We start from the raw sequence: 27,350 nt of genomic DNA, 5'->3' as shown, positions 1-27,350 counted from the left end.
CCTAAGTTTGTGAACATAGCAAAAGTGCAAACTGCATGGACATTGAGCAAGTCATTCTAGATGTTCATGCGTAAAAGGTGATATTTTAAAATTTTGTCAGTTGTATAGGGGTAAAGAACAGACCTTATAGAGGTAAAGTAATTTAAAGGACCATGCAACATGAGGGGTCAAAAAGTTCATCCTTTATGAAGCAAGAAGATCTCATATGGGAAGAATCAGCATTAAAAGATTAAATACTCTGATTTAAGAACCTCTGTGTACCATTCAAGGAACTCTACAAACTTTTAAAAAGTAATTATTAGAAACATTATAGAAATAACTGCAGATACACATAATGTCATTGAGTCACTGTGTACACACAAAGCAGGAGAAAATTGCTCAAAGAAAGCTATGATGTTGTGAAAAAATATTTTTATTCAGTGGATCTATTTCCTACCATTTTTCACAATCCAACCATTCATTTGTTTAGGCAATGATCCTGCAAACTCTTCTGCACATACCCTTTGCTAATGGGAGTAGACCTACTGAAGTCCACAGGAGTATTCATATCTGTATAGTTAAGTATATAGCTAAGGGTTTAACTGATTGGGGCCATAGTTATAGATGACTGTATGTTCACCATAGCCCAAATACTGTTCATTGTACTCACACGAATAGTCTCATTAACTTTTATGGAATTATTTATGTAATGCAAGCAGGATTTACTCCAAATACAAATGTTTGCACTGTATATTGTCTGGGCAAGAAAAATGGCTCTCTCACCATAAATGCTGTCATGAAACAAAAAAATTATGCTTTAGTTTAAAAAACCTTGTCTGTGTCTGTATAAAAATTAGTTTTAGGACCCAGACTTGAGACCCATTCCAACAACAAGCTCTACATGGCTGCCCATAGAGCTCTACTGACTTAAAGGGGACTACATGGATTCAGACCTCATTATAAGATCAGGGCCCCGGCCTCCACAGCAAGTCCCATACGTTTCTCTGTACATACAGCTGATTCTCCATTTCTACACAAATGTGTTTTTGTTATTTTTAAATTGTTTTTGGCTTCACACTCACTGGATATTTGGTGTAATTCCCTCCAGCAGAACAATGTTAACACCACCTATATGAGCAGTAGCACAGGTCTCAGTCATCTTTTGGTGCAGTACATCTTTAAGAGGAAAGAGAAAATACTTTAGAAATACTGGAATATAGTAAAATACTTCCATATATGTCAATTGCTTGCCAAAATACAGTACAAGCTAACGTAAATGTCACAATGTTTGATAATTGTATTAAATAGCCTCACATTTAAACACTAGCTGGTGAAGGAAAGTTGCAAAAATGTAAGCTACACTTTCATTTTCTAAAAGTTTTTTCATTATATTTCAGTTTTTTGAAGTTTTAAATAAATGTTACATAAGAAATATTTTATGTAAACTTGGGTATTTTTACACCATAATTACATACATTTGCTGTTGCCTGGCTGGAAGATGTTTACTAGTCAAAGAAAAGCCTCTCCCACCTTTCATTTTTTCTTTTAGTGTGAAACTTCCATGAATCCTCTTCAGCTCTGATTCCATTGTTAGTCCACCAATATCTGCTTCAAGGTGTGTGCGATTCACCATGCCTATTCCAAAGACTATTAGAGTCACGTGCTGAGGTTCAGAAGTAACAAGACTGCGCTTCCTCTGTGTCTTGCTCAAGCTGCTATTGTCCTGTTCATTCTCAAACACAACTCTACATGCAGGTTCAGTAGGGCTCCGAACACCTGCACAAATATATACCAATTATTCAGTGAAAACTTGAGTAAATGATCTACTGTGAAACCTATTTAAATTTGTATTTGAAACTAGGAATTATTTCCTGTATAAGGCGGCGACATTCTGGCTAACCATTGGTATGTCACTCACATCAGTCCAGTAACGTTGTCACAACTGAGCAAAAACCAAGACATTAAAGATTAAATAATAACTGTAACTACAGATGATTTCATTATTGTACTGCTAACAATTGCTGATCCCCTTGAACTAAAAATATTTGCTGAATGTTACAGCCTAGAATGAGTATTTAATACACTGGCATGCCTATGTGACTAGATATCAGCTTTCATAATGAGCAGCGGCCATTGTGCCTAGTTATTAGGCATAGCTCCCTTCACTTAAAAAGTGGTGTGAGAGATTTTAGACAGGTAAACCCCATTTAAAAAAAAAAAACCAGGAGAAATTTGCCTCCTTGAAATATTTCATCTTTAATTAGATTTCCTTAATATTTCTGGTCAGTTTAATGGCCAGAAATCTCTAGTAATTTAGTTTTGGTGGATAAGTTTCCTTTTAAACACTTTAAACATAACATTAAAAGAAATGTAATAATGGAATTTACATGTAGAGAAGTATGGATATTATCATTTGTCAATTAAATGGATTTCCCTCACTTGGCAAATCAGAAGTTTACTTGCAAACAGAAAACATTTTGTTTGGAAGCCAATAAGATGCCAACCTGAACTCAATAATTCCATTTTACAGTCATTTTTCTGAGCAGAACTACACAAATATTGACAACTTTTAGTAAATCATTTAGGAAAGAATCTTCCCATTTGTAAAATCTATCAGAATCCAATACTACAAAAATCTATGTAAATTAAATTATTTTCAACCCTAAAACATCTCACCTGTTGGCCCAAAAGTTTCAGATGATTTTTCTAAAATCCCTGTTGGATCAGAGATAAGTGAATAAAAGTTCAGCAGTTTATACATATTTTGCCAGCACTCTGCAGAGGGCTCACTCTGTTCTGACACTGTAATTGAATCTGAGTCATCCATATGAATGGTCATGTGATCAACCACATCCTTTGAACCCTTCCTGGATACTTTAGAAGTTCTTCTTTCTGATCTCCCAAGAGAATTCTTGTTTCGAGATTCTTTTTTATTGTTCTCATTATTGGTTCTTTTGTTCTTTGCGTTGTTTACTCTGCTGCCTCCATTAATGCTTCCTCGGGAGCTGCGGCTAAAGTCAGAAGAGCGAAAGTCTCTATGTTTGCGGGTTTTAAAGGTAGGTGTTGGAGAGGCCGACCCAGCAGTGTATCTGCTGAGTTTGATGTCCGTCTGTGTAGCTTTAATATCATCTATCATTGTACTGAATTGATGAATAAGCCGAACCAGTGCCATATCTACGTGCTGGCTTATGGACTGGCAGGAAATTGTAAAATTACAGTGAAAAGTATTATAGTAACGCTTGTTCAGGTCATGAAAAGAAAGGGCATTGGTGGAGTTTTGGGGTGTACACATTGACTTCTCCATTACAACAGCACTAATGCTAAAAGTTTCCAACATCAATGCCGGTTTGAATTCAAGTGGGGGAAGATTGACAGCTCCTTGCCTAACCAAAAAAAAAAAGATAAAAGTTAAGGATTTTTTAAAAAGAGAAGGCCAGCATTAAATAGCTTTTATATAAAAAGTTCAATAAACTAGTACTAAAACAACGTTCAGTTCCTTCAGGAGACCACCTCTGCATTATCGTTTATTCATTTTTTACTATATAGTTTTCCAATATTATACAATATATTGGCTACAGTAGAAACAACAGAAGTGAAAGTCATTTTGGTTCAATATTTTATTGTATGAAATGTGTAGTTTGATGTGTAATTTGTCAATTTTACCATCCAGTTTTGTCTAAGATGTTTTGCAAACAAAGAAGTAATATAGTTTTATTCAGTAAATGACAATTACGTTACAGGATTGGAACATCCTAAACCTTGTCAACATCTCTACCTCCCATCCCCTTAGCCCCACCTCCTCTCTCCAGCCTTTTCTGTTGTAGACCTCAAACCTGAATAAGCAGCTGGGTCTCTGAGGTTGCACCTATATTTCTAAAAGTGAAATATGAAGGTATCAAAATCATTTGGATGTAGCTTTTCCAGGTGAAAGTAAATTAAAGCTTAATGAAAGACTGTTTTCCCATTCTGTGAGGATGTGTTTCAGAAAGTCAAAACAGAACTTGAAATGGTGAAAAAGCAATTTCTGTACTCTTACACATATATATGTAATTTAAAAATAATTATTTAATAATATACCTTCGTGCTCTCTTGCTTTTTCTGTCTTTTGTTGTATCTGAATCAACAATGTCTGCCCTGAGACAGTCCAAAGTCCCTGAGAATGAAAGATACTCTCCGAAATACATTCTATAGCACAGTGGCACTGCATCTTGAGACTGAATTCCTGTATGGCTCAGAAGAGGTTTGAAAACAACCTAAAAAAATATAAGGTCTCTGAATTAGTTCTGTTGTCTAGATATTTTTATACTTCTGTTTTTCGGCTTCAGAAATGAGTTTTAATTTTTATTATTATTATTATTATTAATCATAAAACGAGGGTATTTGTGATAAGCTAACTATATAAATTGTAAAATAAAAAAGATTTCCTTTTAAATTTCATTTAATTTGTATTGCTGTTAAAAAGTACAAATCCAAGATTTAGACAGAGAAGAAATGTAGTGAACCTATTTATCCCAAAAAGCCCAGTAAAACTCTTATGCAGCATGTTTACCTCAGCCACTGGTTGCTTTAAAGTTATAGCTAGATGAGGGGGTTCCATCCAATTGCAGCCCCAGCTTTCTGACTGGGCAAGGAAAGGAGACTGCAGAGGAAGGCCCTCCACACAAAAGACCCAGATTCAGTTTATCACAAATCCCCTAGCTCTTCAGATTTAAAGGGAAATGCCCTCTTACTCCTCACTCATGGAAACATTAGGAGACTCTCACAAAGCTTTCAAGGTTATACTGTTTGATACAATACAAGGTGGAACAATATAACTACCTTACGTTTTACTTTGTTTTATCAAACATTTTTTCCTCCCAACAAACTCCCAAACTCATTAAATACACACCTGTGCATCTGCAAGCTGAACAGCAGGAAATCCCTGGTTACCCTCTTCTACACCTGCAATGTCATCCTGACTGGTGCTGTGCTGAGAATGTGTCCCATCCAAAGTGTTCTGGTCACTAGACAGAACTGTATTGAAGTCTGAAGCAGAGGGTATTGTGGGAAGATTGGGTGCAACACCTACAAAATAAATCCCTGTATGAACACTCCAGAACACCACAGCAAGTTATAACACTAAGTGAGTCTACATTGTCTAGACAAAGAATAAAACTCATAAAAAGGATAGTTATGTAGAAACAAGCGGAATACTCAGAAGTCAAGTTGTAGCCTTGTTGATCCCTGGATCTTAGAGAAACAAGGTGGGTGAGGTAATCTCTTTTACTGGACCAACTTCTGTTGGTGAGAGAGAGAGAGAGAAGCTTTTGAGCCACCTAGAGCTCTTCTTCTGTCTTTCTACTGAGCTCAGAAGAGCTTTGTGGGGCTCGAAAGCTTCTCTCTCTCACCTTCAAAAGTTGGTCCAATAAAAAGATATTATTTCATCCACTTTGTCTCATTAAAAGTCAAGGTTTTTACTAGGCTACTAACATTAGAAAAGAGCTCTTCAAAGAGTGCTTTGAGTTACCATGACATTTAGTGTATTTAAGTATCTACAGCTAATGTCAACAAGCTGACCCTCAGATTATTTGTGGAAAACAACATACCATACTCCTATTAAATATCAAAATACTGAAAGTTAGTTTGGTAAATCTGTGCAAAAATAAAAATAAATTGCACCCAGATCAAAATATAGGATTTGCTGGTCTAAAACGTAAAGCTTCCATGAATTAGTGAGCCTGAGGAACATGTTTGGAAAACAATTCTGTAACAACATAATTTATTATTACAGAAAACTCAGCAAAAAGAATGGTTATTTACCTTGATATAACTATTGGCTTTTGAGATATATTGTCCACATGGGTTCTATTTATTGCGTGCACACACTGCACGTACACACAATCAGATTCTTTTTAGGCAGCAGTGCCCATTGCGACCACACCTATGCTGACGCCGTCCTCATGTCCCCTTCATTAGACAGCATAAAAGGTGGAAAGGGACAAACATCCCTCAGTTCTTTTGCCAGCACAGAATCCCAGGAGGAGGAGGACTCCATAGTGGCAGGTAAGGAAGGCAGGTTGTATAATCCATGTAGGCAACACATCTTGAAGAACCACAATTACTGTATGGTAAGTAACCAACGTTTATTATTCAAATGTTTGCCCACTTGGATTCTATTCTTGATAGATAACAAGTTCTTGTCTGTTTGTTTGGAGATAGATCATAGCAATCCAACTGAAACAATGGCTGGGCCTACTTAGACGTGTGGCTGGTGAGACGAAAACAGGTGGGAGACTAAGTCACCCAGCTGAGTTTGCCAGCAAAGAAAAGCAGGGAGGTAGGATTTTTTCCTTTGACTTGAAACCAACTCTATAAGGAAGAATCTTCAGTGGAAGGAAAACTGCACCTTGTCAACAGCACTGCTAGCTCTTCTTCTGCTTGCACCTGTAAGGGCCCTGATGGCTTCTACCCAGGTCCTGGTCTTGACTTGCTGGGAATGCAGGCTGCATGTTCCTTCTGAAGAAAGCCAGGGATGGGGAACCACCTGGTAAGAGAAGTATCTGTCGTTGGGGTCCCTCAAGCAACAAGTAAGAGAGCTACAGGAGGAGATGACTAATTTTTATAGTACCCGGGAGCATTAGGACTTCATCGACAGAACACACTTGGAAACATCTGGGATGGAGAATGCTAGCTGACTACAAATGACTTTAGCATCACCAGAGAAGAAAAGAACCACCTGCTTTAAAGGCAAAAGAAGGCTGTTGGCTACCCGGGGCATTAGACAGTGCACCACCCCCAAACCAGGTCCTCTGTCAATTCGAGGTCAAGAATCAGTATGCTGTACTGGCTACAGGAGAAAAAGCGAAGACACCAGCCCCAAAGCTATGTGGCTCATGGCCACTGCTCCCAAAGAAGGGGACATAAAGTGGTGGTGGTAGGAGAGTCCCTTCTGCGGGAGATGGAGGCATACATTTACCAATGTGACACAATGTTCTGGGAGGTGAGCTTCCTGCCTGTACCCTGCCTAAGAGATATTAAAGGTTGCCAAGGTTCATCACTACCCCATGCTGCTTAGCCACAAGGGTACCAATGATATTGCTAGGTACAACCCTAAACAGATCAGCTGTGACTACAAGGCTCTGGGAGTGACACTGAAGGTGTAGAGGATGCAAGTGGTGTTCTTGCCCATCCTCCCAGTTGAGGGTAAGGTTCCAGGTAGGGACATGCACATCCTGGAGATGAATGCATGGCTGTGTAGATGGTGTTGATAGGAGGTCTTTGGCTTCTTTGTCCTGGCTGTCCAGGAAGGAGAACTGCTGGGAAGAGAAGGGGTCTATCTAAACAAGAAGTGGAAGAGCATCTTCACACACCAACTCGTCAACCAAGTGATGTTGAAAGCCCCAACAACCCATGCTTCCAAACATTAGTAGTACGTCTAACTTAAAGAAGATCTATCTGACCACTGGTCTGGCCAGTCTAACTGCTCTGAAGAACATGAGACATGAGCGTTCTCAGCCAGGGAGCTCAAAGATCCTGCTTGTTCTTGAGGGCCTGCTCACGTCTTATCTGGATCCTGGATACTACCACCTTTTCGCACACTTTTCAAACTTTTCAAGGAGGGAAAAAACCTTTCTAGCATTTTGTTCATGTCCTGCTGACAATCAGAGGCAGATATTGCTCCTTACTCAGTAAAGGAGGAAGTGTCTGAGTCAGAGGCAACCATCTTTTAGGTTTTTCTAACCCTTTTTGTTTGTTTTACTTGGGGAGAGAGGCATTTTTGTGTGTGTGCACGCACACACTTTGCAGGATTGGCCACCTAGGTATGCCCTTGGTGGAGGTCTTTTGTGGCTAGCCTTGCGAATGGCCTTGAGCCCTCTACAAATTCCTCTCTCAGAATTCTTCCCTTTAGGTTTCCACTCTTGCAGGTCAGAGGATGGGAACTCATTGGCAGATTTTCCTGAATGAAGCTGGGAGGAAGAGGGGCTAATTGTCAGCCCTGCATCTCTCCCCAGAGTACTTAGGAATGCCATTTCAGGACTTCGGGTGGGACTATACCCTGTCTTTATGAAACACTGTATTATAGGGACTGACTCACCATGAGGTCCTGAATCTCTCCTATGCTACCAGGGGACAGGACAATTACTGAAAAGGCAGTCTTCACTAATAAGGTGGTACAGGCTGGTAAGGAATCAAAGGGGGGCATCCCATCAACTCTACTATTAGTATATAAAGGTCTCAAAAGCGAAGGGGACTTCTGAACTAGAGGAAAGCCCTTAAAGATTCTAGCAATTGCAGGTTCAGAATACATAGTGTGGCCCTGGATAAAAGCATGATGTGCAGATATTGCTGCCAGGTGTATCCTTATGAAACTAATAGAAAGTCCAGATTGTTTCACAGCTAGTAAACAGTACTGAAATGGGTGTTGTCAAAAAAGCAGCTGCTTCTGAGATGCCCAAACAGAAAATTTCTTCCTTTTAGCTTTATAAGTCAGTCTGATTGAGGCTTGCTTTCTTAGGAGCAGTATTTTCTGAACTGCTTGTTTGGTGAACATCAGCTAGCCAATACAAAGGCTGTCCAGGTCCCAACATCCAAGGGATGAGAAAGGCATCTGACAGGCAGCCTGAACTGCAGCACTCTGTGGAGCAGAACACTCGGCATTTCTTGTTTTGGACTCAGGTAAATAAGTCTACTGATTGGCCTCCCCACTTACAGAATGTGTTCTGCGACACTGGATCCTTGATTGATCACTCAAGGTTGCCTGAGAACGGCCGACTGAAGTGATCTGCTAGTGACTTGTGAATGTTGGCCCTGGAAAATTCATGGTCAGAGAGGAATATACCAATTCCAGAGCTGAATGGCCTCCTGATAGAGCGGAAATTACATGTGTTTGTTAACATGATACACATCTGTGGTATTATTTGTTAATACTCAGATTGTGAAAATCTAGAGCAGAAGCAGGAATGTTTTGCATGCCAGGTGGATAGCTCTGAGTTCCAGGAAATGTAAAGACCAGCTTCTGGAGGATACTACAGGCCCTGTGTTTGAATGTGATTTAGATTCCACCTCAGAGAAATGGCACTGATCGCTAGTCTTGGTAGGTAGAGGTGCAGAGACAAAGTACTCCCTTGCACTCATGCATTAGTTTGATGAGTACAGTGCTTGTTGCAGGACCACAATCAATAGGCCCATGTGGTGGGTTGTTACGCTGATTTCAACCACACTTGCATGGACCACAGGTCAAGACTGGCAAACTACATAACATAGGGGACACCATATGTCTGAGAAGCATTCGGCATACTCTTACTGATGTCCTTCTGTGAGTTAGAAGATGGTTCATCAGGTTCCCTATGGTTTAGAATCTTTCTTGTGGAAAATAAGGTTTCACTGACCTGGAATCTAACACAGCTCCTATAAACTCTGTCTTTTTAGTCAGAGTAAGTGTAGATTCTTTCTGTTGACTTTGAGGCCCAGTGTGGTAAAGAGAGAAGTTTACTTGAACTGAGAAGTTTACCTACTGGTAGACCCCAGATCAACCTGTCTGCAGGATACAGATAGAAAGGAACACCATTTTCCCTTAAGTGAACTGTATGACTACCAAGTATGTAGCGAACACACTTTGTGGAGTGGGAAGAAGAAAGGGCAGAATCCTGTACTGGTAGTGAGAGATGTTCTTATCAGAAATCTGAGGTATTGTGACAGAGATTTTTGTTATCAATTTGTCTGGGGCGTTAGTTGATTAGGCTGATGCTGCATGATTTTTGGGGAGGAGGTACGGAACACATTAAGTGTTTAATTTTTAAAGCTTTATTGATAAAATAATAAAACAACAGCAGAGAGTGCTGGGGACGCTTTCACATTACTTATAGGAAGAAAGAAAGCGTTAGTGCCCCAAGCCTTAACCCATTTTTAAACTTACACACACACTACCCGAGACTGGCGAGGCCTGGGTGTAATGTTAGAAGAAGAGATGGGGAAGGGTGGACAGGAGTAGTGTCCTGGGCCCAGGTTGTTGAAGGATTTGCTGTTGATTTTTGAGTTGCTTTAGCTTTTAGGAGGGTTTTAAGTTTGGGGCTTTTGGGGAGAGGGGGGTGTATTTTACTTAGGGACTTTTGCTTTTGGTGCTTTTAGGGCTAGTTTAAGTTGGCTTGCTGTGGCCTTTTTGGTTTTTTAAAAACATTTTGGCTTTGGAGATTTTTTTTTATTGGCTTTAGCTGTTGGTGTTTTATTTGCTTTTTTTTTTTTTGCTGCTATTTTTGCAGCTTTGCTTAATCTAGTGTTTTGGGGTTTTTTCAACAGCTGGGCAGCTGCTAATTTTTTGTTAAGCCCATGACCTTGGGCCGGGGCCAGAGTTTTATTTGTACACGGAGCTAGCTGAAAGTGTTGAGTTAACCCGTTCTTTGCTTTTCTTCTTTCTCCCCCCCGGCCTTTTGTATTCTGCAAAGGAAACTTCCACTCTCCATTCACACACCTTTGACCCTCCCCAAAATGCTTTGCAATGCTTGCAACAGTGTTAGCCACATACAATGCTGATCTGCCTTCCCTGGAGATTCCCTGAGGGAGGGGGCCATTGGGGTGTGACATTCCCCTCCCTTGACCCCGAATCAACGTTTTGTTGTGAGCGGTCCTCACTTAGGTTTTTATTTTCCCTCTGACACAGTGGCTAGGGCTACTGTTGGCCTTCTGCATAAACAGCAATATAACCTACACAAAATTGTTAGGGCAGCAACAATTGCGTACACTAGCCAACAATGACTTTTGGCTTTATTAGTAACATAGCATAGCACATCCCCCTGTTGGCATAGATGCCCCACTCGAATGGCTGTGGCAAAGGCAGCTTTCTCCAGATTAAATGTGTGCTGTAACACTGTAAAGGAGGAGGCATTTGTCTGGAATACGGTCAGTTGTTTCTGGGTGTGCATTAAGGGCAGGAAAACATTATGTCCTGTGACTCTGAAGAATGATTTTGAGATGTAAAAAGTCTAGAATGGGAACACTAATTCCCTTCCTTCCTTGGGATGAGAATATAATAGAAATAAAAATCCCAGCCTCTGAACTCCAAGGGCATCTCTTCCACTACTCCAAGATGCAGGAGGGAATCCACCAGTTACTTCAATAGTATTTCATGAGAGGAGTCCCCAAATAAGAATTAGGAAGATGGTAGGGGGGTAGGAAGGGACTGGAATTGTATGCAATACCCATTTCTAATAATGTCAGATCCACTTATCCATAGTGAACCCAGTCTAGGCTTCCTGTAAGAAGAAGAAGAAGAAGAAGGGGAAGAAAAATAAATAAATAAAAAGCAGTTTGCCCACAGTTCTACCAGCCTCTAGACTGGTGCAAAACCTGATGTTGAGAGGAAGAAGTCGAGTACACCATAGCTGAAGAGGTCATCTTTGTTGGAACCTGTTCTTCTCTGTTGGTGGATCCAGTGCCTTCTGTAGGTTATTATAGTGTGCACTACAGGGATACTGTCTGAAAATTTGAGATCTAGCTGGTTTTCTCTTTAGGGCTGACATGTACAAGAGAATACAAAATGGCTCTAAAGTCCTTAATGAGTGGAGGGCCTTGCTGGTCTACGAGTTGAAGAGGTCACAGCCCTTGAATGAAAGATCCTCTGTTTTGGTTTGGACATGCCTGGATGTTTGATTACTGGAGCTAGGAGGATCTCTGTATCACCACATAGGTTGCAATGGTGTATGTGGATACATCCAAAACAATATTCAATGAAGATCTAGATATCAGCAAGCATGACAGATTTTAATTCTGCCCTGTATTCTTGTGGAAGTTCTTATTAACAGACCATTTGTCCTAACGTAGATAATTATATTTTGTGAAAAACACCTAGTGTTTGGTAATGTCCATCTGGAGACCGGCAGAGGAGTAGACTTTTCTGCCAAAGAGATCCAGTCTTTTAAGACTCCTCTTTCCGTGGTGGTGTATGAGGCGGCCCTGGTTGCTTGAATAGTCCCTGAATAGCCACTATGACAAATGGATGTGAATAAAAGTACACAAAGCCCTGGGGAAGAACTTGGTACTGTCTATTTGTCCTCTTGGAAGTGGCAGATACTGATGCTAGAGTGTGCCACACGTCTTTTACAGGCTTTCACAATCCCTACCGTAACAGACAATGGTGAATCTACCAAGCATGGAAGTGGGCAGAATACCAGGGGGCCTGTTTCTTGTGAGAATCATGCCTTTTCCTTCTCAAAGTCTCTACCTGACTCCCAGTCTGATGACCATGAAGCAGAAAGGACATCTTGGGTACCAAAACACTGCTGGCCAAATGAATCTACTCTCATGCACATGTGGGGGCATGTACACCAAGAGCAGAATACTTGTGGACAAAAAAGAAAAACTAATTCGAATTTCAACAGTAACTCCTATTAAAAGCCAACATAAATATTTGTATTTTTTAAAATATGGCATTATTGTAAACTGCATTAATATGTGCTAGTTTTAAACAGTCAGAAAAAATATTTAGCCACACATTCCACAGAAGGATAATGATTCTTAGCATTGCCACTGTCATAAATATAAAAGGAAGGGTAAACCCCTTTAAAATCCCTCCTGGCCAGAGGAAAAACCCTCTCACCTGTAAAGGGTTAAGAAGCTAAAGGTAACCTCACTGGCACCTGACCAAAATGACCAATGAGGAGACAAGATACTTTCAAAAGCTGGGAGGAGGGAGAGAAACAAAGGGTCTGTGTCTGTCGGTATGCTGCTTTTGCCGGGGATAGAACAGGAATGGAGTCTTAGAACTTTTAGTAAGTAATCTAGCTAGGTATGTGTTAGATTATGATTTCTTTAAATGGCTGAGAAAAGAATTGTGCTGAATAGAATGACTATTTCTGTCTGTGTGTCTTTTTTGTAACTTAAGGTTTTGCCTAGAGGGATTCTCTATGTTTTGAATCTAATTACCCTGTAAGGTATCTACCATCCTGATTTTACAGAGGTGATTCCTTTACCTCTATTTACTTCTATTTCTATTAAAAGTCTTCTTGTAAGAAAACTGAATGCTTTTTCATTGTTCTCAGATCCAAGGGTTTGGGTCTGTGGTCACCTATGCAAATTGGTGAGGATTTTTACCAAACCTTTCCCAGGAAGTGGGGTGCAAGGGTTGGGAGGATTTTGGGGGGAAAAGACGTGTCCAAACTACGTTTCCCAGTAAACCCAGTTACAGTTTGGTGGTGGCAGTGGATATTCCAAAGACAAAGGATAAAATTAATTTGTACCTTGGGGAAGTTTTAACCTAAGCTGGTGAAAGTAAGCTGAGCAGGTTTTCATGCAGGTCCCCACATCTGTACCCTAAAGTTCCGAGTGGGGGAGGAACCTTGACATGGTGGCAGAGTGGTGGGATTAACCTGAAATCATTTTGAGATCAATTTGAGATTTTTTGAACTAGAAATACAGATTTTAAAAAGGAAATTTTTTTTTCCTTTGGAGCTGCGGAAAGCAGCTTGTTTTTTCTCTGCTTTGGGGCTAGAGCGGAGACAAAAGGGGATTATCTTTGTGAATTGCAGGTTTTCTTTGCCTGGAGGCAGGGTACTTAACCTCCTGCAGGGAAATTCACAGTCTTGGTAAACCAGAAGTTTTTTTTTTTTTTCTAAAAGTAAATGGGGGGGGGGTGTTCTACCCATTTGCCTGGAGACAAAAGTGGCAGGGGCTTTGTTTTTTTAGGATTTTGATTTTTTTACAAGGAGCACAAGTTTGAAAAGGAATTTTTTTTCCTTTGGTCTGCTGGTAAGCAGGTTTCCAAGTAGTTGGAGGTTTTTTGCTTTGATTTGGGGCCAGAGCAGAGACAAGGGAATTGTCTTTTTCTGCAGGCTGACAATAACTATCAGAGAATAGGTATTCTATTCCAGCACAGCAAAATTTTACAGCCAAGTTTTGTTTGTTTATTTCTAAACCTCGGGTGTAAAGTTAGTTAAAAACAGAGAGGTTAGGATGACAAAATCCACGGCTCGACAAAAGCTGGAATTAGCCAGATTTCAGGCTGAGGAAAAACAAAGGGAACATGAAAGACAGATAGAACTCATGGGGCTGAAGGAGGAGGAGAGGGAAAAAGAGAGGAAGCATGCACTGGAGATGGAGAAGGTAAAGGCTCAGCAGAATATGCCAACAAACCCTAGCAATCCTTCTCCAGGTACCACTCCCCATCCCAGAAAGTTCCCCACCTACAAGGCAGGTGATGATACTGAGGCCTTCCTAGAAAACTTCGAAAGGGCCTGCCTTGGGTACAACATCTCTACTGACCAATACATGGTAGAGCTGAGGCCGCAGCTCAGTGGACCCTTAGCTGAGGTGGCAGCTGAAATGTCTAAAGAACACATGAACAAGTATGAACTGTTTAAATCCAAGGCGAGAGTCAGAATAGGGATAACACCCAAGCAGTCTCGTCGGAGGTTCAGAGCCCTAAGGTGGAAACCAGACGTGTCATTTACCCGACATGCCTACCACATTGTGAAACATTGGGATGCCTGGATATCAGGAGCAAGTGTTGAATCTCCAGTAAATTTGCCCTTCCTAATGCAAATGGAACAATTCTTAGAGGGGGTTCCTGAGGAAATAGAAAGGTACATCCTAGATGGGAAGCCCAAAACTGTAATCGAGGCAGGAGAGATTGGAGCCAGATGGGTGGAGGTGGCAGAGAAGAAGAAAACTGGTCGCAGTTGGAGCGGAGACCAGAAGGGACAACCCCAGACCACACCCTATTACCGGGGGCCGCCCAAGGCCCCAACTACTTCCCAAAGAACCCTCCAGACACCTTATCATCCCACCACCCCGTTCTCCAGCAACCCTTCTCGCCCCAGTGACCCGTCAGCTGGACGATGTTTTAAATGTAACGAGCTGGGGCATGTAAAGGCCAACTGCCCCAAGAACCCCAACAGATTACAGTTCATTGCACCGGGTCACACCAGAGGTCCGCAGGCCCAGATACCTCCCAGATACCCTTGGAGCGGAGGGAAACTGAGTGTGGGCGGCAAGAAGGTCACCACGTGGAGGGACCCGGAGCACAAGTGTCAGCTATCCATGCTTCCTTAGTGGACCCCAATTTAATCAACCCAGAGATCCAAGTGACGATTCAACCCTTCAAGTCCAACTCTTTCAATTTGCCTACAGCCAAGTTGCCTGTCCAGTACCAGAGCTGGTCAGGAACGTGGACTTTTGCAGTCTATGATGATTATCCCATCTCCATGCTGTTGGGGGAAGACTTGGCCAATCATGTGAAGCGGGCCAAGAGGGTGGGAACGGTCACCCGCAGCCAGGCTAAACAAGCCGTGAGGCCTAGCTCTGTTCCGGAAACTTCTATCAGGACCCGGTCAGAGGTGATGGACCCGGACCCCAGGCCAATGTCTGCAACAGCAGTAGTGGATCCAGTCCCAGAGACCCAGACGGAACCAATCCCAGAACCGGAACCAGCTGAACAACCAAAAACAGACCCATTGCCAGCACTGAATCCAGTACTTGTAACCTCAACACCAGAGGGCCCCACCGAACCTGAACCGGCAGCAGCCCATAACCCTACACAAGAGGCTCAGCCAGAGCCTACACCCCAACATAGTGTCCCAGCGGAAAGCAGTTCACAGTCAACGGAAACAGTCCCATCCCCTACATTGCTTCCAGAGGGACCAAGCATAGGTCCACAATCCAATGAGGAACTGATGTCTCCAGCCTCAAGGGAACAGTTCCAGACCGAACAGGAAGCAGATGAAAGCCTCCAGAGAGCTTGGACGGCGGCACGGAGCAACCCACCGCCTCTCAGCTCTTCTAATCGATCCAGGTTTGTTGTAGAAAGAGGACTTTTATACAAGGAAACTCTTTCTGGGGGACACCAGGAAGACTGGCATCCTCAGAGACAGTTGGTAGTTCCAACTAAATACCGGGCCAAGCTCTTGAGCTTAGCCCATGATCACCATGGGCTAAGCTTAGTTTAGTGGCCATGCTGAATAGTGAACAGGACCAAAGACCATTTGGGGGGTCATTCCACTGGGAGGGAATGGGCAAGGATTTTCTACCTATGTCCGATCTTGTGAAGTATGCCAAAGAGTGGGAAAACCCCAAGACCAGGTCAAAGCCCCTCTCCAGCCACTCCCCATCATTGAAGTTCCATTTCAGCGAGTAACTGTGGATATTCTGGGTCCTTTTCCGAAAAAGACAGCCAGAGGAAAACAATACATACTGACTTTCATGGATTTTGCCCCCCGATGGCCGGAAGCAGTAGCTCTAAGCAACACCAGGGCTAAAAGTGCGTGCCAGGCATTAGCAGACATTTTTGCCACGGTAGGTTGGCCCTCCGACATCCTCACAGATGCAGGGACTAATTTCCTGGCAGGAACTATGGAAAACCTTTGGGAAGCTCATGGGGTAAATCACTTGGTTGCCACTCCTTACCACCATCAAACGAACGGCCTGGTGGAGAAGTTCAATGGAACTTTGGGGGCCATGATACATAAATTCGTAAATGAGCACTCCAATGATTGGGACCTAGTGTTGCAGCAGTTGCTGTTTGCCTACAGAGCTGTACCACATCCCAGTTTAGGGTTTTCCCCATTTGAACTTGTATATGGCCGTGAGGTTAAGGGGCCATTACAGTTGGTGAAGCAGCAATGGGAGGGATTTACACCTTCTACAGGAAGTAACATTCCGGACTTTGTAACCAATCTACAGAACACCCTCCGAACCTCTTTAGCCCTTTCTAAAGAAAATTTACAGGGTATTCAAAAAGAGCAAAAAGCCTGGTATGATAAACATGCCAGAGAGCGTTCCTTCAAAGTAGGAGACCAGATCATGGTCTTAAAGGTGCTCCAGGCCCATAAAATGGAAGCATCGTGGGAAGGGCCATTCACGGTCCAGGAGCGCCTGGGAGCTGTTAATTATCTCATAGCATTCCCCACTTCCAACCGAAAGCCTAAGGTGTACCATATTATTTCTCTAAAGCCCTTTTATTCCAGAGAATTAAAGGGTTGTCAGTTTACAGCCCAGGGAGGAGACGACGCTGAGTGGCCTGAAGGTGTCTACTACGAAGGGAAAAGTGCTGGTGGTGTGGAACCTCTCCATGACCCTTGGGTGTATGCAGCGACAGCAGATCCAGGAGCTGTGCACTAGCTATGCGCCAATGTTCTCAGCCACCCCAGGACTGACTGAACAGGCATACCACTCCATTGACACAGGTAATGCTCGCCCAATTAAAGTCCAACCTTACCGGGTGTCTCCTCAAGCTAAAACTGCTATAGAAAGGGAGGTCCAGGATATGTTACAGATGGGTGTAATCCGCCCCTCTGGAAGTGCATGGGCATCTCCAGTGGTTCTAGTTCCCAAACCAGATGGGGAAATACGTTTTTGTGTGGACTACCATAAGCTAAATGCTGTAACTCGCCCAGACAACTATCCAATGCCATGCACAGATGAACTATTAGAGAAACTGGGACGGGCCCAGTTCATCTCTACCTTGGACTCAACCAAGGGGTACTGGCAGGTACCGCTAGATGAATCTGCCAAGGAAAGGTCAGCCTTCACCACACATCTCGGGCTGTATGAATTTAATGTACTCCCTTTCGGGCTGCGAAATGCACCCGCCACCTTCCAAAGACTTGTAGATGGTCTCCTAGCGGGATTAGGAGAATATGCAGTCGCCTACCTTGACGATGTGGCCATATTTTCGGATTCCTGGGCAGACCACCTGGAACATCTAAAAAAAAGTCCTTGAGCGCATAAGGGAGGCAGGACTAACTGTTAAGGCTAAGAAGTGTCAAATAGGCCTAAACAGAGTGACTTACCTTGGACACCAGGTGGGTCAAGGAACTATCAGCCCCCTACAGGCCAAAGTGGATGCTATCCAAAAGTGGCCTGTCCCAAAGTCAAAGAAACAGGTTCAATCCTTCTTAGGCTTGGCCGGTTACTACAGACGATTTGTACCGCACTACAGCCAAATCGCCGCCCCACTGACAGACCTAACCAAAAAGAAACAGCCAAATGCCGTTCAGTGGACCGAAAAGTGTCAGAAGGCCTTTAACAAGCTTAAAGCGACACTCATGTCTGACCCTGTACTAAGGGCCCCAGACTTTGACAAATCGTTCCTAGTAACCACAGATGCGTCCGAGCGTGGTGTGGGAGCAGTTTTAATGCAGAAAGGACCTGACCAAGAATTCCACCCTGTAGTGTTTCTCAGCAAAAAACTGTCTGAGAGGGAAAGCAACTGTTCAGTCAGTGAAAAAGAATGTTACGCCATTGTCTACGCTCTGGAAAAGCTACGCCCATATGTTTGGGGATGGCGTTTCCACCTACAAACGACCATGCTGCACTGAAGTGGCTTCACACCGTCAAGGAAACTAACAAAAAACTTCTTCGGTGGAGTATAGCTCTCCAAGATTTTGATTTCGACATCCAACACATCTCAGGAGCTTCTAACAAAGTGGCTGATGCACTCTCCCGGGAAAGTTTCCCAGAATCAACTGGTTAAAATGTCCTTGAGATGTCAAAAATATTGTTAGTCTTTATGTACTTGGTAGTATATTTAGAGATGCATGTGTCTTATTAACTCTTTTTCCTAGAGCTCCAGGAAGAAATCCAAGCCAGTGTTTCACCCTAGCTGAGGTTTGGGGGGCGTGTCATAAATATAAAGGGAAGGGTAAACCACTTTAAAATCCCTCCTGGCCAGAGGAAAAACCCTCTCACTTGTAAAGGGTTAAGAAGCTAAAGGTAACCTCACTGGCACCTGACCAAAATGACCAATGAGGAGACAAGATACTTTCAAAAGCTGGGAGGAGGGAGAGAAACAAAGGGTCTGTGTCTGTCGGTATGCTGCTTTTGCCGGGGATAGACCAGGAATGGAGTCTTAGAACTTTTAGTAAGTAATCTAGCTAGGTATGTGTTAGATTATGATTTCTTTAAATGGCTGAGAAAAGAATTGTGCTGAATAGAATGACTATTTCTGTCTGTGTGTCTTTTTTGTAACTTAAGGTTTTGCCTAGAGGGATTCTCTATGTTTTGAATCTAATTACCCTGTAAGGTATCTACCATCCTGATTTTACAGAGGTGATTCCTTTACCTCTATTTACTTCTATTTCTATTAAAAGTCTTCTTGTAAGAAAACTGAATGCTTTTTCATTGTTCTCAGATCCAAGGGTTTGGGTCTGTGGTCACCTATGCAAATTGGTGAGGATTTTTACCAAATCTTTCCAGGAAGTGGGGTGCAAGGGTTGGGAGAATTTTTTGGGGGGGAAGACGTGTCCAAACTACGTTTCCCAGTAAACCCAGTTACAGTTTGGTGGTGGCAGTGGATATTCCAAGGACAAAGGATAAAATTAATTTGTACCTTGGGGAAGTTTTAACCTAAGCTGGTAAAAGTAAGTTTAGGAGATTTTCATGCAGGTCCCCACATCTGTACCCTAGAGTTCAGAGTGGGGGAGGAACCTTGACAGCCACACATGCATGCGTTTAGTTTTGAATTCACAATTTATACTGCTGCTCATTATTATCCCAAATAACATGCATTTTACTTAAGCAAAACTCACTAACTAGATTACTCTTCTCTATCCATATATGCTACATGTAACGGTATAACTGTAGATATCACTACACACCTTTTGCAAAAGAAAATTTTGATAGAGCCATGTCCCTGGGCCATAGAATTATACCTACAGCTATTTCAGGAACCTGAATTTGTGACCAAATTATTATGGTTTAATTAACTAAACTCATGCCATTAAATACTATACATCTAATGCAACTGTTTAACAAAGATCATTTAAAATCAAGTTCACAACACTCCTACTTTGTGGTTCTTTTCACAGAATAGCAGGTTACAGATTTAACAGGTTACAGAATCAGAGTTACAGTGGGTAAACACCTTCACACATCTATAAAGTTAAGCACTCACAATGTGTTTTCAGGATCGGGGCCTGTATTTGTTCAACCATAAAATAATCACAAGCTAATAATTATATTCTGAGATTAACAAAGAGAGGCTAAAGGACAGTTAATAAATTAAAAAGGAGGAACCTTCAAATTATTAATAGAAAAACTGAAAATTACAAAATTCACATTTATAATCCTTCCCTTGTTCATAATCTTCAAGAGGACAACGGAAAGACCAGTAAACTACTGTAAATTATCTTGTTTAATGTGTTTTAGCACATTTTTTAATCCTTCAATCCCATCTCTCCTTTCTTTTTCCCACTTTCAATCCCTCTCATGTCCTCTCACTACCTCCCCTTCAGGTTAAAGCTCATCTTTCTCAAAACAGAAGAAATATGCTTGGTTATATTTAGCTTCAAAACTGAACAGGGAGAAAGAGGATGTTTTTCCTTTGTAAACTAACATATACACAAAAATAAGACCTTTATTGTAGAGACAAGAGCCTTGCTGACACAAGAGGAAAGCATGAAAAGAAAGGTCTGCAACACACTGACATTTTCAAAATTCCCATTAATTCCTTGGGAGCAGGACTGAGCCTGAAGAAAGGAAATCAAGGGTTTTCGGGCTTTTTTTTTAAAGCTATCTTTCAGCAGTTCAACAACTCTGCCTTCTTGGTTTTAGGAGTTATCTTGTTTTCTTTCATGCATAGTTTTTTCAGAGTTTGGTTGAAGTGAAACTCTGAGGGAACCATGTCTGGATGACGTGCAGCTTGAAAATGCTGAATAAAGAGCCAGTCTGGACAGAAGCCAGAATACAGAGATTTGCAAATTATGTAAAGACTTTTCTATGACATCCATCACTGTAATATCTAAGTGCTACAAATACACTAATGCATTTATGCTACCATCACTTCTCTGATATAAAGTAGTATTATTAACCCCATTTGATAGACTAGGAACAATAAAAAATTAGCATATGGTAATTATGCAGATTTCTGCATTCTGACTGGCCAATGACAGCTACAAGAATCAGAGTGTAGAAATCTGCATACAGGAAAGATAGGAAATAGACTGATCGTGCAAATCAAATACCCTGCATCAGAATGCAAGGAATTGCATAACTCAGGGAAAACTGATAACTATGCAATATCTTTGAAGTCCAATCAGAATTAACAATACCTGTTGGAAGGCTATTGTGTCCAGATTTGGTGTTGGGAGACTCTTGCACTACACCTCCTCTGTTGCCAACAGCATTTGACATCCAGTTATAGAAACTCACAGATGATGGTTCAGACAACAAAGGATGTTCAGATAACATGTCGGTGGCCACGGTATTTCCTATATTAATAAATCAGTAAAGTTTTAAAGACCATCACACCAAAATTACTGTGTAAAATTGGTACACAACATAGGTATATTGATAATGGAAAACAGGTGAGGTCTTTACTGTTAACTTACTGTTTACTTTACTTTACTGTTAACTTATTCTGATATATAGGAATTGCTCAAGGGATATTTCAGAAAGGTATAAAAAAAATAGTCAGACAGCACTCTTGCAAACTACTGGTGCTGGGGAAGTCCACCCCAACCCTAGGCTTCAGAGCCTGAACTCCAGCCCCAGCTGTAACTCCAAAGTGCTATCCATACAGCTATTTTTAGAGCACTAGCACAAGCCCCACTAACCCCAGTGCGTCAAATCACGCTGGAAGGCTCACTCCAGAATGCTGTACACACACACACACGCACACACACTAGTAAGAATATATAAAATGAAAGCTTTTTAATATATATTAAATTAATAATTTATTTATTTATTTATTTGGTTATCATCTTCTCCCACAACCTTCCATACTTCAGAGTAGGGGTGAGCAAAGACAAGCAACATGAAGACCTTATAAGATCTTACTCCTGTAAAGCAACTAGTACACCAAGGCCTCAATCCTGTTCAGAGACTCCAGTTGCTACCGTAAAAACAACTGGAACGGTAACAAGCAGAGAGTCAGGAAATACAAAGTTAATACCGTACCGAGAAGGTTAATTCATCTATGTTAACAGAAACTTTTTTTTTTATTTCTGCTTTTCCACTGAAAAATTTATTTATGGTATACATTTTGATACTAATATTCAAATTACAGGATGCGCAGTGAGAATTAAATATTAAGTTGTGTACTTCCAGACTCTTACTTTAAAATAAACAACTTTAATGATGCATTTTTACATATTTACTTTGCTTTTTGGCTTTGGGCATTTTTTTTTTTTAAAAGCAGAGCTAAAGGAAAAGCAGAGTTAAAGCATTTAAAACTGAGATCTTCATTTTGTGAGGTGCACATGTAGGCAGATTTCTTCAAAATCACTGAGTTGCTAAACAACATATGTGTTCAGCTCCCCTTCAGATCAGCCATTCCTGGAGACACAGCCACTAAAGTAGAGGCGGCAGAGACAAAGGAGGAGAGAACAAGGGCCAGTCTACACTACCACAGTCCATCAGAGCAACTGCATCAATGAAGCTGAGCCGCTGTAGCGCGTCTGGTGAAGATGCGCTATGCCAACAGGAGAGCGCTCTCCCATCAGCATAATTACTCCACACCAACGAGAGGCTCTCCCACTGGCATAGCATGGTGTAGACACCGCTTCAAGTCCATGTTATTTAGGTCGCTCAGGAGGTTGCTTTTTCACACCCTTAAGTCAATGTAAGTTATGTCGCTTAAGTGGTAGCGTAGACAAGCCCCAAGCGAGCAAAAAAGAAACCGAGCAGCTGACTGTCAGGGAGGGACAGAAGGCAAGAAGGTGAACAGCAGCCCTAGTGTTAGTCCAAGATACAATGGATGGAAGTTGAAGCTAGACAAATTCAGACAGGAAATAAGGCACAAATTTTAACAGTGAGGATAACTACCCATTGGAACAACTTATCAAGAGTTGGATTCTCTATCACAAGCAATTTTTAAATTAAGATTGAATTTTTTTCCCAAAAGATTTACCACCTGTTTGAACTGAGGCGTATCAGGGAAGCCCTATGGTCCATGTTATGCAAGAGGTCAGACTTGATGATCACAGTGGTCCCTTCTGGCTTTATAATCTAGTCCCTGATTAGGCCACGCACCTTGGTATTGGACACTTTTCTCAAGAAGAGTTATATGCAAAGTTTCTCAGTTCTGTTGTTTGAGTGGTTGTACGTTTACACACACACACACACACACACACACACAAACACACACAGTATACCATTCTTGGAAAAAGAGCAGACATGCAAAATTTCAGTTCAAAATTCTATTTTTTCATAAAGTTGTAAGAATTTAAAGATGGAGGATTTAAATTTAAAGATGGAGGATTTAAAGAATTTAAAAATATAGCAGTCACCACTAGCCACTGCTTTAATAGCATTAATGCTTCTTTAGAAAGTCAGAAGGAAAAATATCCTAACACAGTAATAATCACATTTGGGCTTCTTTTTTGATATTAGCCCTTAATACGGTAAACTGAAAAAAAATCTAAAGACATAGCATGTACAGTACCTGTTCTTGTTAAAGAACTACTTTTAACTGCTGCAGTACTTCTCTGAGGAGTCCCTTCAAGAAGATTATGCAAACTAGGAAAACTTCCAGTCAGGTAGCTGAGTAGGCTCTCCTTTCTTGGACTTTCCTTGACTGGCATTCCAGAACGGCCAACATGCACTGGTGAATCCGTGGCTGTGTCTCCACTCGTATAGCTCAAGGATTGATACGGATGTATACCCTTTCACACACAAAACACAAATCACTAAATGCTAAGTGATCTATGTACATATAACAAAATGGAAATAAGTAATTATTAAGTGCTATGAACACTTTATTAAGCCTGAACACAAGACCAGAATCCAGAAACTCAGGAATCATAATTTGGCTCTGATACTAACTCTTTTGGCAGTCTTAGACAAGTTACATCCTCTTTGCCTATTTCCACAATTTGCACTTGCCCCACCCCATAAGCATGTTGTGTAGAATTATTAGTTATACTGCATACCAAAGATGAAAAAAGTACTATGATTTTGTGTGTAAGAAGCTGTAATTTAAAAGCAGAGTATGTAAACTTTTAGCACCTGGAATCATGGGTAGGTAACCAGTGTTCAATTTAACTAAAGGAAGTTTGTGGAAGGCACAGCAAAAACTGCTACCTAAACTGCAATTATCTTAACCCATCTGAACTGCAATTATATTTGTTTTTAATAGTCAATCTTGAAAAACACAGGCCTGGAAGCATCATTTTTTGTTGCAAAAGCATCATTAAAAAAAGCTTCATGCTGTCTAAGGTGCTGAAGCACAAACAGGTGGTTTAAAGAATCTGCAGAACTTTACCCAAACAGTAAAAGTAAAATTAAGACTTTTTCCCTTTGAATTACTTCTCTAAAAACCATTTGTAGAACAGTTTCCCAAAGCAGGCACGCTTTACTATTACTGAATGACACTTTATCAAGCATGGAATCATTAGGTAATGATGCCTAAAATCACATTCCTCTTGTCAATAACTGAACCTAATGCGTGAGATCTTGTAACGGTTGAGACCAGAAAGTTAATTATATAACATATTGTAGCTTCACCATATGCCAGAAAGGTAACTTTTAATTCAGGTTTGTATATTGCTTTTGAGATAAAAAGTTCATATAAATGCTATGTTCAAAGTAACTCAAATCACAGCAGGAGATGTTAGTCACCTTGTGCAGTACTAGAGTTATTCAAGATGTGTTTCACTATGAGTGCTCCATTTCAGGTGTGTATGCGCCTCATGAATCTGTGATGAGAGATTTTCAACAGCTCTGCCAATTCAGTCCATGTACGTGCTCCAGATATCCTCGTACTCCTTACCAAGGAGATATAGAGCTGCACAGATGAACTGCCCTCAGTTCCTTCTTTACTCTGAAGTTCCATGAGATTAAACTCCGAAGCAGAGAGGAAGGAGGACAAATGGTGGTGTTGTAATAATGGGGCCTACAAATTTACCCTAATTGTCAGCCCTACTGTAAAAATTAAGTGAAAATTCATAAAATGTCACAATAACTTATAACAAATGCTGATAAGAAAAGGTGCAAAAATGAGACAAAGACTAAACTAGTGCAAACAAAAAGGATTACTGATATAATTAAAGGACTGTGTTAAGATCACTTCTGGTAAACAAGAAAAGTACAGAACTGGAAACCAGTGAACCAAAACCAGTGTGTCAGAAACTAGGTTTAGCTGGTGAACAATGAGAGGATGAGCCCTTCCGCCTAGCGCACTGTTTATGGGGGTCCTCAAAAAAAAGACTGACAATGGGGATTAAATTGGAACATTTGTGGGTGTGGAGTTTGAATTCTCCACTTTCTTTAAAACTTAATTTTGTTTGTTTATATGTATATATATATTATATTCATAAACCATCAGTTTGTAGGAGGTAAGATTAAATCATTTACAGAAAAGGGATATCCACAATCAGAGTCCATCTACAAAAGTAGATCCCATTAGGTAAAAGTGATTTGTTGCAATCATCATGTGGAGAACTCTTACTACTGTTAACGTTGGAAGACAATACTAGCACTGAGGCTACAATTAGAGTACCATGAAAACAGAGAAAATCTTTTTACTATTCTCCTCAGAACAAGAGTCACTTTTAGCTAATACCACCATGGACCCAAAATCAAAGAGGAACTCTCTATAAGAATATCCAGGTCATTTATTTACAGAAAATATGATAGAGTTCTGCAGAATAATACCATCAGTGATAGACTTTATACATCATATTCCTAAATAGCACATTTTAGCCAAAAATTTCCAATTTGTGCACACAACCACATATTTTATCCTAAATATTACTCATGTGCACCCATTCATTCTGGAATCCGCAATTTAACTGTCTGTTTTTGAAAGTGGGGACCGAGAGTTAACTGCTAGGGGGAAAAAAAGAAAACTACAACGATTAAATAATGTAACTCTTTTTCTACAGTATGATGAACATGGCTCAATGCAAAGTATGCATTATATTGGTTAGTGTTTAATCCAGGTGAAAATTATTTTTGGGACACAAAATCAAACTTAAAATAGATACAGTTGCAAATAAAACACTTCTGTCTCCCCATATTTTCCAAGTTACAGTATAAACTTACCTTTATTTTCAGAGCAGAATCACTGTGAGTATGGGACTTGGATAATTTTCTCATGATCTCAGCCCCAGTTACAGGCCCAGAAGAAACTCCAGCCGGTGGAGGACGGGTAGCTGTTCCTTCTAGGAGCATTGTGTGTTCACTGACTGTAGCTGAAAAATGTAACAAATTGTACAAATTAACTACATGTGAAATAGTATACAAATAGTTATACTATTAATCTATCAATTATGTACACTTATTCCCAAACCATCATGTACACATCCATGCTTTTGCATTTTGGCACACAGATGGCAGAGAGACTGATCTAAGCAAAATCTAACAAAGAACAAAACCCCAAGCATGTGCCAGCTGGCATTTACACAAGAGTATAATGCAGTTGTCAAGCATGTTTTGAAGCTATACTAAGACGGCTTTTAAAATTTTATATTACAGAAAATACCTATTAAAGACCGACACAGCTACAACCATTCAAATGCATGACCTAAGTCTACAATGTCAGAGACAGCACATAATATAAGTTAAATGTGCACAAGGCAACTAATTAAGCTGAAGTATTTTATGTTATCAAATAAGAGTGAGCAAGGAAGAAAATCATATGTCAATTTTTCAAGACAGGTGGCAACCCCAGTTCTAGTTAAAACAAAGTACACTGAGGTGAAGTGAGGACTGAACTGGTACCACAGATTTACAGAGTTTTAGCGTCAGATGCCAAAGCATTAGGCTTTGTCTACATTAGCATTTTTGTGTAAAACTTTTGTCAGTCAGGGGTATGAAAAAAAACACACCCCTGACCAACAAAAGGGCTGGTATGGACAGCGCTACGTCAGTAGTAGATGCTCTCCCACCGACATGGCTACCACTGCTCGTTGGGAGTGGTTTCATTATGCTGGTAGGAGAACTCTCTCCTGCCAGCATAGAGTGGCTACATGGGAGACCTTATAGCAGTGAAACTGCAGCGGTATAGCTGTGCCGCTGTCAGGTCTGTAGTACAGACATAGCCTTAAAAGATAAACAGTTATTATGCTATTTTATCACAAAAGTTGTCAAAAAAGTATTATTTGTTCCCAAGTCATTGGTATAGAGCATAACTGCAACACAAATATACCTGCATCAAACTCAAACTCTGCTCCATCAGCACTTGTGTCACTCTGAAGGCCACCTCCATTGTCTAATCCAACTCCATCCTCATGCTCATGGCGTGCAGTTATCTGTGGTTTCAGCGGCTGAGCTGGTCTGTGTAAGCTAACTCCTTTGAAAGCTGGTGTCACCACAATGAATTTCATCCACTGCCTAGCAAGTGCAACTAGACCTTTCTTTAAAGTCACTAACGCAGGAAGGCCATCACTCTAAAAATACAGACACACACAATAGCATCTTAACATGAACTGAAAAAGATCCGTGTTACAAAGCATTTTCTGATCAGG

General features: G+C 41.0%; 1 protein-coding gene across 12 annotated transcripts in view; it reads right to left on the bottom strand.

Moving 5' to 3' along the window:
• The window catches only part of BLTP1 (bridge-like lipid transfer protein family member 1), a 244,333-nt gene that overhangs the window by 78,188 nt on the left and 138,795 nt on the right, over window positions 1-27,350 (bottom strand). For 11 of the 12 annotated variants that reach the window (XM_075127633.1, XM_048847184.2, XM_075127624.1 and 8 more), the window contains 9 exons: window positions 27,032-27,272; window positions 25,927-26,075; window positions 23,327-23,546; window positions 20,994-21,152; window positions 4,868-5,043; window positions 4,057-4,232; window positions 2,656-3,362; window positions 1,510-1,755; window positions 1,062-1,155 (listed from right to left, as the gene is read on the bottom strand). In XM_075127633.1, coding sequence (XP_074983734.1) covers window positions 1,062-1,155; window positions 1,510-1,755; window positions 2,656-3,362; window positions 4,057-4,232; window positions 4,868-5,043; window positions 20,994-21,152; window positions 23,327-23,546; window positions 25,927-26,075; window positions 27,032-27,272 — 2,168 coding nt within the window. The remainder of the gene's footprint in view (window positions 1-1,061; window positions 1,156-1,509; window positions 1,756-2,655; window positions 3,363-4,056; window positions 4,233-4,867; window positions 5,044-20,993; window positions 21,153-23,326; window positions 23,547-25,926; window positions 26,076-27,031; window positions 27,273-27,350) is intronic. The other variant, XM_075127630.1, reaches the window with a different exon arrangement.

This window comes from Caretta caretta, chromosome 4 (assembly GCF_965140235.1).
Source record: "Caretta caretta isolate rCarCar2 chromosome 4, rCarCar1.hap1, whole genome shotgun sequence".
Taxonomy (NCBI): Eukaryota; Metazoa; Chordata; order Testudines; family Cheloniidae; genus Caretta; species Caretta caretta.
The sequence above is the reverse complement of the archived record's forward strand: the minus strand, read 5'-3'. Positions and strand labels throughout refer to the sequence as shown.